We start from the raw sequence: 17237 nt of genomic DNA, 5'->3' as shown, positions 1-17237 counted from the left end.
GGGGGGGGGGGCGGACACGACTCGTGGCAATATTTTGAATTTGAGTGCAGTAACCGTTTTGGCCACATTCTTACATACAGCGCATTTAAAGTTAGTCTGACTCAATAAGTGCTCAGATTCAAGTTCTATTGTGTATATCTATCTGACAAAAACATTACATGAAGCATACCCTTAAGTAACAAAGCATAAACATATACAGGATAGGCCTACATGAATTACAAGTGCCTTTCAGATTTTGTCCTCCATTTTTAAGAACTGATCTCATGTCTCATTCCCATTCTGCATTTATAATAATGAGACTTATAACTACACTTAAAATAAATGATTCACTTGTATCGTTGTGCATTTTGTGGGTGGCTTTGTGAATAAATAATGCATTTGACCATGTGTCTCCGCTGTGACAATATTGCCATGTTGTAGTCAAACCCACTGGTATATTTTATCAATGTTGTGATGCAATGTTAAATGCCGCTCAAGATTAACGGAAGTAATGGAATCTGAAACAGTCCAGAACGGAAGTTCATAACTTTACTGAACCAAGACAGGTGAACACCTGGTACATGAACCACTGGTAAAAGTCGGTTTCAAGTCTCTATCGTATTGTAGATTATTGCATTCATTAGTATTTACTTATTTTTTTCTGATTTTGTAAGATAATCTTACAAAAACATAAAAAGTACATAATTAATAATGAATGCAATAAGAAACCGTACTTAACGGAAGTAATGGAGTCTGAAACAGTCTGGAATGCAAGGTCATAACGTCACGGAACCAAGACAGGTGAACACCAGGTACATGAACCCCTCAGTAAAAGTTGATTTCAAATCTCTATCACTTACCATTCAGAAATCACCATCAGTGTCAATCACACAAGCCAAAGTAATGGAGTCTGAAACAGAGATAATAGAGAATCATTACAAAAAATAATTATAAAAGCTGTCACACTGTTATCACTGTTATCAATGATATGATGATTTTCAGGTCTACCAGCCAACATTACATTTTATCAAATTGGCATGAAATAAAATAAAAGTTGTACATGCACATTAACCCCTCCATAAAAGTTGGTTTCAAGTCTCTATTGCTTACCATTTAGGACTTAACGGAAATATTGGAGTCTGGAACAGTCCGGAACAGAAGGTCGTAGGTTGGTTTCAAGTCTCTATTGCTTTCCGTTCAGGAGGGGGGAGTGCTAACATTCTTTGCAAATGTATTAAAATAAGTATTACTCCATTAGTTAACATTCTTCGTTTTAAAAGGATCTTCCCACTGACATGAATAGGGGTTAAAGCAAGAAAAAATTTTGTGCCTGAAATGTGGAGCAAGGAAGATTTGTGTGCCTGAAATCTGAAATCTTTTCCAGAGCGGGGGGCTTGGTGTTGCGGTCACAAAATGAAGAAATAGAAATCTATGTGTTGCAAAGGAACGTGTTTATTATGAAAACTTTTTTTTAATACCCCAAGTAAATTTAGCTGGTAGTAGGATTTTAATTAGGGCTGCATGATTTTGAATAAATATCTAATTGTTGATTATTTGACTGATACTTCAACTCAACACAAACTCCAACACAAATCTCACTTGAAATGCCTTTAATAAATATGTTAAATTATATATAAACCAAAAGCATCTGATCCAGCCTGATTAAGAGATAAAGAGAGCACCATTAACCTTGGTCACTAGCTTTAGTAGTTACTTTTCAGATTAAACTTTTATAGCATAATGAGTTTATAAATAAAGATTAAACTTCCAGTGGTTACCAGACTTTTTGACTTATAGCTCCAACATCTCTTTTTTGCCTTGGTGCTATTTATTTTTAGAAGCTAAATCATTTAGATTTTTTGCAAAATTGTATCGCGGTTGATGTGAATTGAACAGGCAGTTACGTCGAAATTTCGCCTCTGGGCAAGCATGTCATCATTGAAATGGATCATATAATGCGGTGGTGACTTTAAAACTTCAGCATAGAGGATTTTTATTGCAACTTTCGTTTCTGTCTGGTTTCTGTTACCTTACCTTCAAAATTACCGCTGGCTCACCGGAGCCTCTCCCGTCTGTACTCTGCTGTGACATGATGTGAAAGCATGCACAGGCGTCAGTGTTGATTGGCTATCACTTGTGCCGTGTAACCCACTTGTGCCGTGTAACCAATCAGAGGGGGCTGTAGGCGGGACATTGTTACAAAGCCCAGTGCAGTAGGGACTGCAGGAGAGAAACAGGATTTTCCCTTCCATTTGATGTAAAAGTGGCACACTACAATGGAAAAATGTTGCAACGGATTGGTGTGTAAACCTCAAATGCTGAAAATTTTCAAATGAATATTAACCAAATACACCCTGCAGTTTTGTATCCGCTGCGAGGGTCATAAGGACAGAGGGATGTCATATGCTGTAAAGCCCTGTGAGGCAAATTGTGATTTGTGATATTCGGCTTTATAAATAAAATTGATTGATTGATTGACAAGTGTGAAACAACTCCTCCTACTTAGTAGTTACTGGATATGAATAAATGTTTACTACTGAGTCCTTAATTACATCGTTTATTACATATATCTTGAAATAAGTGGATGCTTCTGTTTATACAGTTTAAATAAAGGAACAATACAGGAATTTTTTAATATTAAAATGGGATTGTTGTACATGGTATATACCTGTATCAGAGTAAAATCAATCAATCAATCAATCAATCAATTTTATTTATAAAGCCCAATATCACAAATCACAATCTGCCTCACAGGGCTTTACAGCATACGACATCCCTCTGTCCTTAGGACCCTCACAGCGGATAAGGAACCCCCCGCCCCCCCAAAAAGTATTATTATAATAATAATAATAATAATAATAATAATAATAATAATAATAATAATTAATAATAATAATAATAATATGCTGTGAGACTCTTAGCCTTCTGGTCATGACAGGATTTGTGTGTTGTTGAATATCCTTCCGTACTCGGAAGGATATTCAGCGTTGTTCCTTTGAGTTTTCGCCACAACCACTGAGGTTGGTGAGTTAATGAGACCTGTGAAATGTCTCTCACTTGTCTCTACAAAATAATACCAGCTTGGGTGGAATTGGTGCGGTTTTCATGACGCTATTAAGGTTAGAAACAGAAAAAACAAGCGAATGTCGAATATAGAACCGCTGGGAGGGACAGAGGTTTCTCCATTCAATAGTAGGATGACCTTTGTTGATAAAGACCTACGGAGGTGAGGGGAAAGTGGTTTGTGGTGCTCACAGCAGTAAATCATTAGAAAATCTAAACAGCAATGTGTCTTATTACATCTCTCAAATTTTCATAAAGGATATTTCTTTGGCAGATAGTAGTTCCAATGAAAACATTGCACAGTGAGGCCTGTGGGTTGTCCATCATAAGAGTGACGAAGTCCGTGCAGGGTACGAGAGAGAGCAGTGGCGTGCACAGACTTTTTGAAGGGCAGGGGCGAAAAGAAAAAAAAGGGCACATACAGCGCGTTCTCGCCATTGAAGAGGACACTAAGTTCCGCGTGTTTTCGAGGGCACATTAGACATGTTTATATGTTATACAAATGGCACATTATATAGCCTTAAAACAGACTAAAGGCCCGAACATACTCGGGCGTACTATAAGTGGAGCGGACTTCCACCTTGTAGTTTCCTGTAAAAATGTCCGTGAAACACACTACATTACCCACAATTCTTGCACATCGATGTGAAAAATACATGCCGAGCAGTCACTGGTGTGCGGAGCGGAGTCCGCGCGGTCGTAAAATCTGAGCTTTGCGCGCACAGGGCTTGCGGACGTCCGCTTTTGGTCTGGGCGGACCTCCACGGAGTCCACTCCGCGTACGTTTCGCCCGAGTATGTTTGGGCCTTAACTAGACAGACTACTCAAGTTAGTTTGCAGTTAGGATCAGTATCCACGAGAACTGTGTAGATTCAACGTTGGACTGTGAAGAACACACAGAGACATGGATGTATGAAGGTCTGGGGGTCCTCCCCCAGAACATTTTCAATTAAGTTGTTACGGCCACTGCCGCCGTACCCCTGCCTCATAGTTTAACTTTGTGTATAGTTGTGTTTCATGCTGAGCAGGCTGTGTGATCCCCTGCACCTGATTGGCTCACGCTGAGGAAGTGTGTCTTCACTCCACCTTCCATCTCCTGGCCGCGTCTCCTTCGTTTGGATTGGTACGGTACCACATCAGCTCCACCAATCCCCAGGCTGCAGCTGAGGAGCAAGGCTATATAAGACTCAGCCAGATCATCAATCAGCGGCTGTAGAGCAGCTTGCCAGATGTGTCTCCCGAATTATGTAAATGTTAATGTTGCATTAACTTGAATGTTTGAAGTTTATGAGGCACTTGATAGATAGGACTGGGCTAGGGTACGTAAGTTTCAATAACTGATTGCACTAACAATACTGATAGGCATTTCTTCTGTTTAGACACACTAGGTTAAGGGGTGCTGTTCTAATTGTGTTATGTTTTAAAATAATCAAGAGTTAATTAGCGATTTTGTTTTTGCTTTTGATTTATTTAGTCCCCTTATTAGTACTCTAGTTTTGGTTCTATTTGTTTCTTTAATTTGAGCAGCATCCATCAGCCCTTTCAGCCCTTTTCCTTTAGCTTTGCCTCGCAATTTCTGTTTGCCAAACCTTGTTTAATAAATAATTTCACTTTTACCAATTACAACTGGTTTATGTTGCTTCCCTTTTCCCACCACGAGCTAGGGGTCGTAACATAAGTAGATGCCATTTCCTGTATTCTAGTGCATTTTAACACCACATTAGCACCAGATAATCCAAACTGGATTCTGCAGTGATGTAGGTGCTGTGCCACACCGTCATTGTGAAGAGGGAGCGGAGCCAGGAGGCGGAGCTTTCAATTTACTGGTCCATCTATGTCCCAGCCCTCACCTAAGGTCATAAATTCTAGGTAATGACCAAGAGAATGAGGTAACGGATACAAGCAGCTGAAATATGTTTCCTCCATGGGGTGTCTGGGCTCAGCCTTAGAGGCAGGGTATGGAGCTTGGACATCCGGAGGGAGCTCGGAGTAGAGCTGCTGCTCCTTGGCGTCGACAGGGGTCAGTTTAGGTGGTTTGGGCATCTGATCAGAATGCCTCCTGGGTGCCTCCTGTTAGAGGTGTTCCGGGCACGTCCCACTGGTAGGGGGCCCCAGGGCAGACCAAGAACACGCTGGAAGGATTATATATCTCATCTGGCCTGGGAATGCCTTGGGGTTCCCCAGGAGGAGCTGGAAAGTCTTGCTGGGGAGAGGGATGTATTAGGTGCTTTGCTTAGCCTGCTATCCCCGTGAGCAGATGAAAGTGGATGGATGGAAGGACATGATGCCCTGTGGTCCTAAGAGACTTTTCCCCTATTGACTTACATGGCAAAAGAAATAAATCAGTACAATAAATAAATGTAAATCAGTGGATTTCTTGAGCATCACAACCCCCTACAAAATAACTCTTTTTACTATAAGGATTTAACCTATTCTGTCTTATAACATTTGGAATGTTGTGAGGAGCTGTACAATTAAATCATTTTATCCCCATTCAAGTAAACAAAGGGCTAAACCAAACTGAACCAAGCTGGCTCTGCCAGCAGAAGTCTCTATGGTGCCTGCACTGTGGGCCACTCTGTGGAAGCTATGCCGGTGGTGGTGGATATGCAAGTGGTGGAGAAATGAGTAAATGAAGGTTGTCTTTTGTGTTATTTAATGAGTGAGTAATATAAAAAGAGTGTGACAGAGTAAATCTATTTCAGTTGAAGGTAAGAGCTGCTACACTTAGGTGCAACCTGATGGCTGACAAAGAACAATGACAGTAACATATTTTGAAAAAACCTTGGCATAGCTGATAAGCATCTTGAGAACAGCAACAAAGCATGTTTCTCATACATACATAAATGCACTCAAGGACATGGGGCACTGCAGGTCAAATTCAAAACTGACACATCAGAAGAAAGCAGAATGCTCTTTAAACAGCAGGACATGACATGTCTATATATGGTAAGGATACATTTTGATCCTACACTGATCATTCTGATAACTAGTTTATGCAGCAGTTGAACTTTTTGGCTTGATGTGCCACAGAGCAACTTTCACAGGAATAACTGGGGCACTGCCTCCAACACTGTATCCAGGTATTGTTATACATCCATGACCCAAAACATGATCCTTTTTCTGAAACTTACCATATGGTTTTGTTAAATAAACCTAACCACAACTGTTTCACAACATTAACCAGATGTTCCAGTGTGTTTCAGTTGTGTGTCACATAAGTGGTCCTGTGCGTCACTAAGAGATACCATCTGACAAAGCTTGGGTATTTGATGACCTGGGAATGAGACCAGGCTGGCTGAGCAGGTAGTATACAGTGGCTTTAAAGAGCTTTTTCTTTGAAAACAGTTGCCTGCTACAGCTGAAAAGCACAGAGAGTGTTGAGACTCAACCAAAACAGTTGTTACTGGTTGTTTGCCTGAAGAAGGTCTAGCCACCAAAACGTTGCAGCATTAAAATCATGATTTTTGCACGTTAGATGGTGTGCGGGAGTCTTTTCTACAAGTTTTATTCTTCTCGTCCCTCGCCTATGCACCTGTTTGGAAATAGATGTGCAAAGTATTCCATTGTTTTGAGTACTGTCTGTAAAAGCAAAACTATGAGCTCAACAGATGCAAGAAAACATCTGTAGAACTGAGGGGAACTGTAATTATCTGTAGGTATTACAATATATGGCCGTGTGTTTATATAAATATGTTGATGTGGCAGCGGGGTGTGGCTGAGTTGCCGGCTGCTGGAGGAGGGAGGGGGAGTGTCTCAGCTGGCGATCAGACAGCTGGACAGAATCAGGTAATCACAGTCAAACCATAAAAGCATGCTGGTAACCTGGGTCTGGGAAGAGAGCGGTCCTTGGAATACAGAAAGTTTTGAAATGTGATGGGAACATAAAACAATTCAAATCTGCCTAAATGATATATTATTTACTGAGATTGTCATTAAAAAGGAAAAAAAAGAGAAAAAAAAATGAGTTAGTAATGAGACAATGAAAGCCTTTTTCACACATTTGTCCATTAAACTGTATAGCTAAGCCATTGATGCATTGTTTTTACAACACACTTAAAAAAAATGGTAGGACATGAGAACAACACAAGTCTGGGTAAAAACACCAGACTGTCACAAGTCCAACATAACAGAAAAAACAATGTCTGGAGACCAGACATGAGTACTACAGTCCTGATTTGGGGTTGACTGCTTCTTTAAATAGGTTGCTTGAACCCTAGGACCAATGTGTCAGCTTTAAGCACAGTCTAGAGCTCAGCGTGTGTATTTATGAGAATCCATGCAAAGTAAAGTCACTTATTTTGACACCAAGGTTTGGTGTTAGAAGCCATTTATTTCATTTTCATGATTGTCCATTAACATGGGTGCAGGGGATTCAATAGTTGGTGGATGTGAGACCAGAGATGTACACTGACATCACCACTGGTTTACGTACACGTACTTTACCAGTACACTGCTTAACAATATGCTTATATACAATTTCAAGTTAGAATGGACAGTGATGGGTGAGATGTAGAGACAGTGTAGAATGGAAATTCTGCAACAATGAGGAAGTCAAACTGGATCAAACTTAAGGAAATTTAAGTCCCTTTTCCACCTCACAAAAAAAACTGTTAACACCTGGTTTCTGGATGTAATGGGAAAGGTTACAATTAGCATTTACTCCCACGTCAAATGACTCTGCGGTCGTCGCAGGTATTATTGGCTCTGGCTCAATTCGGCTCCAATCAGCTCTGATGGGCAGTGATGGAAACCCAACACCATGGTGAACCCGCTAATTTTAGCCCCTTTACTGGCGAGATGCAATAACATGTTATCACAAATTAGTATGCATCTCCACTCAAGTAGCACTCAAACACTACATAATTAGTCTGTACCAGCTTTAGGACAGACTGAATGAGTAAGGCATATATAGAAAGAAGTAACCACCATTAAGTTTTTACTGGCCTCCATACTGCTTTCTACTAACCTGTTTTCTGGCCTGTCCGTGACGTCCAACATAACACTTCAAAAAAATCCACACAGGCATAGAAAACATACTCGTCTGCTGCAGAGCCCCATATACACACTGGTCTGGCAATGGGAAAGGAGTCCATGGCCTATTCTTAGCAGGCTTACTCATGTTTAAAAACCCATGTGCAAGCACTAATTTTGGTGGAAAAGGGGTATAAATGACAAGGTCACAAGGACAGTTTTTTACAAGCACTGAAAGACCTGGAAGGTTATGACATTTGCGACTGTGCACTTTTTAGGGTCCTTTTAAGGGAAAAACTACTTTATATCTTGCCTTGAATTCATATTTGTTTTGTTGACATTTTTCCAACACATTCTACAAGCAGATCAGTTTGATTTGTTTCTGTTTTGTGTCTTCAATTACAAAACTGCCTAAAATTTTACCTATACATTCTAGCATTGCAGAATCAGGAAAAGGCAATTTGTTGTTAGAAAGCAGATGGTAGATTAAAGATGTTAATTGTACAAGTACACAGAGCACATACACCTCTCTCGCTTCTTTATCTATTTACAAAATCTGTTTGCTAAGCTTATGTCTGTCTTTGCTAAATGTGAAGTCAGAGAAATGTGAGAGGGAAACATAGAGGAATAAGTCCCTCAAAACAAACATGAAAGATCAACAGAGGTGGAAATAATATCGCTCAAATGATAAACGTGAGGAAAATATATTTAATACAAATAAAATGTCATAAAAAACAAATAGAACCATTATGGCACCAAGATTCTTAAAGAATCATAATGGTTGAATAAAAGACATTCACACAGAATGAAACCTCTTCTTTCATAATAGTCATCACTAGGTTATTCTGGCTATTTAGTCAGATTGCTAATGAGATGGAAAAGCAGGAAAACTGAAGGACAGAGATAAATTAGTAGCTCATTCCTTTTTTTTTTTTTTTTTTTTTTACACTGAGATATTACTTACAGTATGTTACAAGGTGGACAATGTTTCTTTTTATGTGGAGAAATTCAACATGTAGCTGGATGGATTGCTGGATATCAACAGAGACTCCTGTTCAGGTCAAACTACTCTATTTAAAGTGGATTTCTCCAGTTCATCTGATCAACACAGACATTTTGGCAAAACAGAAACACAGAACAAATAAGTATCACAATGTCAATAGGTCTTACGCTGAGGCGGCAATGACCAGCACTGCCAATAGTGCTATTGAACTGTAATGTATTATCCTAAAGGTGTTTTGTCCACCCCTTTTATACCAATGAGGATAGGTTCAGTAACTAACACCTTTCACAAACATAATGCAGGTCAACAGCACCACCAACATCAGCATCCAGAATGATCATACAGCTGTCAATCAAACAGTTTGAACAAAATCAGAACATTCTAACCTTCATGAAGGATTTACTGGTCCTGTTTCTGACTAATGTCATTATCATTTGTTAAATCTCACTGCACTCTCCTGTAGGTGCACAACAGACAGGTGGTTGACTCCATTCAAAGCCCCCACCTCTTGCAATGACAATGGCTGCATCTACATCCACTGTTGGTGTCAATCATCACTCTGAGGTCACTCTACAGAGTGTTCCAGAGAGGACGTTTTTCTGTAGGCTGACGTGGAATTTAGCATTGCCCTGGTTCCCTCATCAAAAAGCCTATGGGATTTTTCCATTGGATTTTGGATTATTGCAGCAAGATAATCTTCACAAATGAACACCACTTTCATGATTTTTAAAGCCTCAAAGGAATTGCTAAAAAAACGGCTAAGGCTGGGCTATAAACAAACTAAACTACAGTTCCATGACTTAGCATCCCTACCACTACAGGGCTGTGAAGCTGTAAGCAGCATGATAACATTCTGTATTGTTAGCAACCACCTTTTAAAAGATAAACAAAGGCTTCAGAATTCACAGTGGGGTATTTACTGATGTATTTATGTCACAAAACAAAATGTGAAAGTCTCTAAAGCTTGTGTTAACCACAGACCTTATTTCAGCCATCTAACCAAAAACCCATTCAAAAAATGTATTGACTTTGAAACGGGGGAACCGAGAGTGCAAAAATGCTGACTCATTTACGGGTTTTAGGACTCATTACTGGGGCACTCTATTTGAATTTATCTGCTTATGTTTATTTAATGTTCCCTAATTAGCACCTTTAAGCTACTTCTGCTGACTCATTACAGCGACAGGACATGAAGCTGATTCAACTCTTAAAGACTAGATTAAAGGAATACTTTACCCACAAAATTACAATTTACATTTCAATTATTGATGTAATGTTACCTTAAATTTGTTAAGAAAACTTTTTTTTTTTTCTTCATTTCAGTTTTGTGTCTTGCCTTCAACCCATTCTGACTGGGACAGAAACTTATCAATGCTTACACTTTCAATCCCGGAGAGCAAGGGCTGAAGGCAGGGTAATGCAATGCATATGGAAGGAACTGAGCATACAGCTGGATAATTGAGACTTGAATTATAGTGTACAAGTTGTGAGAGTTTGTAAGCAGATGTTTTGATATAGTTTTGCTATTGTTAAATGTGGACCCCAGTGACTTCAATTCATCACAATATTTGCTGTTTTTGGATTCTTTGTGTCCCCTTGGATGAATGCAAGAAAAAAGACAGTTTTCTTCACCAATTCAAGGTGACACACGGTGAGTAACTGATGTAGAGATGGTCATTTTTAAGAAATGGTCAGTATTCCTTTAATGCAGACTGCTACACAAATAGACTCTGATCCTCTCAGCCACATTTAGTCAAATTAGCGCAACCTGTTGACCTCTCACAGTATGGATGTTCAGACAGTGGCTTTAGAGACAAGGTAAAGGGAACATATAACATATTCAAATCACTACAGTATCAGTACAGTACTTCCTAGGAGATCACATGAGGATCGGCATTTTCAAAAGCTACTTTGAGGAAAGATAAATCAACAGTGAAGACCACATCCCTTCTCCTTGCAAATGACATCACAGCAGATCAGTTCTGATCCCTGTGTGAGTCTGTCACTCATCATCTTGTGTATTCTAATAATCCTTGTCTTTTACACTTTTGTTTTTTTTGTACAGACCTGATGCTTTCCCCTCTGGGTTTCACAGTGACAGCTGGAGAAAAGGCACACTGCACATTTTCCACAATATCATCTTCGCTCTTCTCAACAAATGTGTTTTTAGCATGCATGCCTTCAGACACACATGTCTACAATGCCCTCGTCTGTGATCAGAAGTTGAGTCTTGAGCCTCGGAGCCATGTCCTGCATCTTCACCTGCTGCAAGTCAAAGTGACCCTGCTCACAGTCTTCAGCCCCTGCAGAGGATTGATTGCTGTTGGGCTGCCGCAGGCTGGAGCTGCCCCCTGTGGAGTACACTCCTGAGTCTCCACTGCCGCTGCTGTCCTGACGACTGTGTCTGCCACTGGAGACATAAAGGAGAGGGTACATGTGTTCATTCACTTACTGACAAAAAAACAAAACAAAAATACATTACACCACACATTATGATGATATGTGAACACTGTGAAGTACTGGCTGAGTCACTGAAGGCCATATAAATATGAAAACATGTAAACATGAATGAAACGTGAGCTGATGTCATGTGAGAGATAAACTGACCTGCTGTCTGGCTCCAGGCCTAAAGGGGGTGCTGGCAGGACCTCAGGGGGGGGCTCATGGATTTCCAGGACCAGTGGCTCTGGACAGACGGTCACCTTGTCGCACAACAGGTCTGAGTCTGAATCCGGGGTGAGGAGGTGAGGAATGTCAGAGCCAGGTGAGTCATAAAGATACTGGAAGGAGGTGCAGGGTGAGATGGAGGAAGAGGAGTAAGGAAAGATTGACATGAGACGTCCTGGTGAAACTGAATATATAAACTTCAGTGAGATAAAATGCTGAAATGCCAATGATTTGTTCTCTCGTAAGCAATGGAGTGGCCAGTCAGCTGCTATATCCATAGGTTAGCCATATCTTCTTTGACCAACACCAAAAAAAATGCCAAAGCTGTGGCTGCATACCTGGAAGTGTGGAGGGAGCTGGATGGAGGGGTACAACGTGGCCTTGAGGGTCTTTACGAACCAAAAGAAGCCACAGAGTAAGAGCAGCATGACCATGAAGCAGCTAACCAGAGAGACCAGGAAGTACCCCAAGATCTGCCACCATGGAATGACACCTGTTAAAGTGACACAAATACACAGATTACATCATATTTGAGTGACGTTGCATCTGTTATCAGCTACATACACTTATGTCCTGAGTATATGCAAACATGGAGACTAGGGATGTCCCGATTCGATCCTTGGATCCGGTATTGGCGCAGATCATGTTATTTTTACAAAATCGGAATTGGTAATAAAAGATCGGAGGAATCAAAACAACAAAAATGGCCAGGTTTTTCATCTATGTTGTTCATTGTTGCCTCCGCTTTCCAATTTTATAAATATTTTTTTTTTATAAGACAGTGGTTATCAGCTGATGGCTTGCTCACCTCCAGACACACCCACTGGTGCTATCGGCCAGTGGGATGGCTTGATCAGCTGAGCCCAGGTGGACCGGCCCCTACATTATGCCGCTCCTGGTAGTATGGCGAGAGACGCCGGCAAGTGAGAAATGAGCCAGAAGTCCTCTGCGTATTCGGCCTACCACGGCATTTTACACCGCTCAAAGTCTGCGAAATAGGTGCGCTTCCCTGTGGAATATCATCCATCCGGCCACCGGCCTCACCTCAGATTCCCCGCCACGGATATCAAGGGATCCTATGGTGCCTCCACGCCTGAAACAATGCCAGAGGGTTACGGCATTCACCCACGGTCCCGTGAGTTGGCAAAAGCCGGGGGTTACTTTTCGTTTCATTATTCCTTATTTGGAACTTTCGGGCCGGGTTGATTTATTGTTTTGAAACTGAACTGAGTCAGAGCAAACAGTGGATTTTCTTTACTTCCTTGTTTACCTGGAAAACCTGGTGTGGAGTTTTCTTTTGTTTAGCGAACTGTGTGGATTGAACTGAACTGAACTGTGATATGTTATTTGGAAATCCCGGAGGGGATTTTTTTTGTTTGAACTGGATTGAACTGACTGAACGGAACGGGACATTTCTTTTCTTTGGTGAAAAAAATATAAACTTTCTTTAAACTAATTACAGTTGTATTTGTATTTTTGAAAATTGAGTATAATTCTTTTGTTCTACAGAAACCAGGTAAAAACAATTTAATTTTGGTGTTAAGGGACCTGTTTTATCGGTTTTATGGTTTCTTTGTGGGGTTTGACTGAGTAAAAGAAAAATATTTGTTTCATGTGTCAAACCGCTGCAAAAGATATAGGCCTTTTTTGTTTGTTGAAGACAAGAACAACATATTGAATTTGTTTACATTTTGTGCTGCTGAACCACCGATAAGCTTTTTGGATATTATTTAAATAAAAAACAAACCTTATGGGACAACTTTTTTTTTCTTTCTTAATGCTTTGCAAAGTATCGGATCGGACTCGGTATTGGACTCGGTTTCAAAATAAAGGACTTTGTATCGGATCGGATGCAAAAAAAATGTGATCGGGACATCCCTAATGGAGACATGACTGTGAGCTCTACTAGGTACATGCTACTTTTAACATTACATACTGTATTTGTAATGACTAATAATTGATAACTAATAATTAGTTACACAGATGAATTTACTTGTTGACAGTGTGGCTCTTGTCCAGGTCCTTTTTCTACTCAACTTCATAGAAGCCAAAATTCTTCCATACCCTAACTTTTAAACCAGGGGGCGGCAGTTGGATTATATCCACCTGTGGTTGCTCACACCAACCCATTTTGGCATATTTATGCCAGCGTAGTGTCCAGTATTTACGCCCTGTAATATTTTAGCAGTGACACTATGCAGTTCATGTACTGGTGAATAATAAATGTTCTGCAGTCTTTTTATTTGAAACATGACTGTATTAATTCATGAATGAATTAATTTAAAGCAACTTAAAGTCTCCTGCTCTGCCTCCAGAAAGCAAGGACACTGAGCAGGGTCAGGGTTTTTTGAGGTAAAACAGGCTGAGCAGTGAGTTATTTTCTCAAAGTGAAAAATTTTCCTGAGCCTGAACCCTGAAACCAATCTTTGTCAATCGTCCTCGGAAGAGGTCCGTCTATAATTTTGTCAAAGATGGCTGGCACCTCCATTTATTTTTCACCCCTCTCTCCAGTTCTGCTGTATTAACACTGGGTTTAATATATTTTGCCTCCATCTCTCTGCCCTGCTCTACTCTACTTCAACGCTAAGCTCTCTCTCTCTACTCTACCAGTAGACTACCGCATCCACCTGTTGCACAAAACGCAGACGGCAGTGTTTCCCTTAGGATGGAGTTGTAGCAGCGTAGGTGAAGCACACGCATGAATTTTTTTTTTCAAATGCATGAAACTTTTTGGTACGCTTGCAAAGCACAGCCTGTTGGGATGTTTCTATGTAGGCCTATCTACTGGCACCAGGAAGGCTCTTTAGGACTAAGTACATACAGTACATTTGTGCACAGTGATGAGCAGTGTTGGGAACGTTACTTTAAAAAAGTAATTAGTTATAGTTACTAGTTACTTTCCCCAAAAAGTAACTGAGTTAGTAACTGGGTTACTGCACTGTAAAAGTAATTAATTACCTGGAAAAGTAACTATAGCGTTACTATTTTTTATTAAATGCTCAAATATGTCAAATTGCTTGGACAGCCCCCTTAATGGAACTGTAATGAAACTCAACATTGAATATGTTAAATGAATGAAATTGACACTTAATAGAATAAATCATTATTATTAAACATTGTACACTTATCTACACTACACGCCATTGTTGTGCGTGCGTGTGTGTGAGGGAGAGGGAGTGCGGCTGTGGAAACATCCTGCAGTCCGATATACTATCATGCGTTTGAATAAGTTATTAGACGGATATATAGAGAGAAAGGCGACGTTTAGGGAGCAAGCCCAAATAAGCAAAACGCAAAATGCGACCAATTAGGCGCAGTCTGGAGCCCTGGCATGCTGTTTTCTCTCAGTGTCCGATAGCTGGCGGTCAAGCTAACACAAGCTAATCATTCAAACGCAGTTCAATTGTCCATTTCTGTTGCACATTCACCCACACTCATTTGGATATCAGGCTGTAACGGACACCTAAACAACATGTGATTGTTAGTAGTGTGTGTGTGTGTGTGTGTGCGTGTGTGTGTGTGTGTGTGTGTGCGCGCGCGCTTGTTGTTTTTAGACCCTCCCCACTCAGCTCTTATTGGCCAGCTGGGTTTGATAACACTATTGGTGGAACTACCCCTGTGCTTGGCTGAAAATCAGAAGATGATTCGTTAAATGCTAATTTATGCCAAGCTGTTGCCACAAAAAATAAAATAAAAAAAATACTAGAAATGTCTGTCAAGCCGGAAATCCGGCGCCACGCTGAAGTACTTTAAACCCTGGAGTTGTTTTAATTGTTTAATGCTGCAATGTGTGTTGGTCAGCTGTTCTTGTTTCTTCACATTACTGCTGATCGCTGCTCTGATCTGTTAATGTTCGTCTCTGGGGGATAGTGTGGAAAGTATTTACAATACACTAAACATTCACCTCACAAATGCAATTATTTAGCCTAGACATAAAATTAAAACATGCTTATAACTGCTGACTTTTGTGAAGATGAATTACAAGTTAACTCTAGTGCCTTCTCAGACCTCAAGGTTTAGATCTGGACAGACAGATAACACATTCACAAGGTGGAGAGAAAAATGAATAACAGCTATATGTACACTTGTAGAGGGAAACATTTTTAAAACATTTGAAAAACTCAAAACCAAATTCAACTTAGAAAATGAGAACTTGTTCAGATATTTTCAAGACACTTTTATAATACAGAAATTAAAAAAGGAAATTCAAGAGAAGTTAGCGATGTGATTGAAGTATTGACAGGTGCATACAAACGTGCTCCCTCCAAAACAGTCTCCAAATTGTTTAGAGTTTTCAAAAATGTAATGGAGGGTGTACTTTGTATGTGAAATTGAAATGGGAGGCAGAACTGAATCTTTATCTGTCGGGAGATGAGTGGCACTAAACACTAAACTATTCCCAGAGGGAAGCAACAGGCAGATTCTTGAGGCATTATTGTGTGATATTAATGTGTCAATTTAAAAAGTGTTACCTTCAGTCTGCATGCAGTGGGGTGAGGTGAAGCTGCTGCTCTTGTTGTAGAAGTCATAGCATGACTGAATGCTCACACAGTACCAAGTCCAGGCCTTCAAGTTGGGCAAAGTCACCATGTTGGCACTGCTAGTCAACATCTGGGTCCTTAAGGGCTGAAGGACACATGGGGGAGGTGAAGAAATTAGGGAGTCAGCACACTACAGTCAAAGGAAATCTTTTAGCACAGATGTCATTCAACCACATCATTATATATATTTTTTACATTAATATTTCAATATATATATATACACGTGTGTATATATATATAAATATATATATATATATATATATATGTGTACATATACACGTGTGTATATATATATATATATATTTATTTATATATAATGTTAACAATGCAGCTAAGGTGAATTGAATTAAGACTTTTATGTGCAAAGTTGCATTTGGTTTCATATGAATATGATGCAAATTTGGTGTGTATTCAAAAGTGATTTAAATAGGGGGGCAAAAGAAGATTTTGCAACGAGCCTCCAAAAAGCTAGAAATGGCCCTGCTGACTGGTTTGTCTACTGGAAAAAATGAAGAAGCTGAACTTTATGCAAATGAGCAGCCCCGCCGCCGAAGCAGCAGCGAGCAGCAGCCAGTTGCAGACCGTGAATATTCTCAAGGCGGGACAGTGAAAGAAAGAAAGAAAGAAAGAAAGAAAGATCTTCTGCAGCGCAGCTTGAAAGCCCCGTCCCCTTCAGCCTTCTGCAAGCCCTGCCAGAGCTGCCAGGCAGCGCGATGCCAGTGACCTGAGCGGCCGCTGGCGATTTTGAATCTTTTGGTGTGAATGCACAGTTACGCTCATACAGATTTTTTTTAGTTTTTTTTTTTTTGGGGTAAAATATAGTAAAAGTAATAATTCTTGCTGTGAGCGTGATGTCACTGTGATTCGGTCTATACTTACTGTAACCTTAACATGATTGTTAGATCACTCGCTGTAAATGCAAACATCGGCTGCAGTTAGTTAACTGTGATGTTACTGTTAACATCAAATAGTGAATCGTTAGCTAACTGGTAACATTAACATTATATTGG

General features: G+C 40.1%; 1 protein-coding gene across 1 annotated transcript in view; it reads right to left on the bottom strand.

The window, feature by feature from the left end:
- Positions 1-7355: 7355 nt before the first annotated feature.
- il10rb (interleukin 10 receptor, beta) overlaps positions 7356-17237 on the bottom strand; it is a 52736-nt gene continuing 42854 nt past the window's right edge. The window contains exons 5-8 of the mRNA XM_050048345.1: positions 16159-16312; positions 12025-12179; positions 11627-11799; positions 7356-11429 (exon numbers count right to left, since the gene is read on the bottom strand). Coding sequence (XP_049904302.1) covers positions 11201-11429; positions 11627-11799; positions 12025-12179; positions 16159-16312 — 711 coding nt within the window. The 3' untranslated portion in view covers positions 7356-11200. The remainder of the gene's footprint in view (positions 11430-11626; positions 11800-12024; positions 12180-16158; positions 16313-17237) is intronic.

This window comes from Epinephelus moara, chromosome 7 (assembly GCF_006386435.1).
Source record: "Epinephelus moara isolate mb chromosome 7, YSFRI_EMoa_1.0, whole genome shotgun sequence".
Lineage (NCBI taxonomy): Eukaryota > Metazoa > Chordata > Actinopteri > Perciformes > Serranidae > Epinephelus > Epinephelus moara.
The sequence above is the reverse complement of the archived record's forward strand: the minus strand, read 5'-3'. Positions and strand labels throughout refer to the sequence as shown.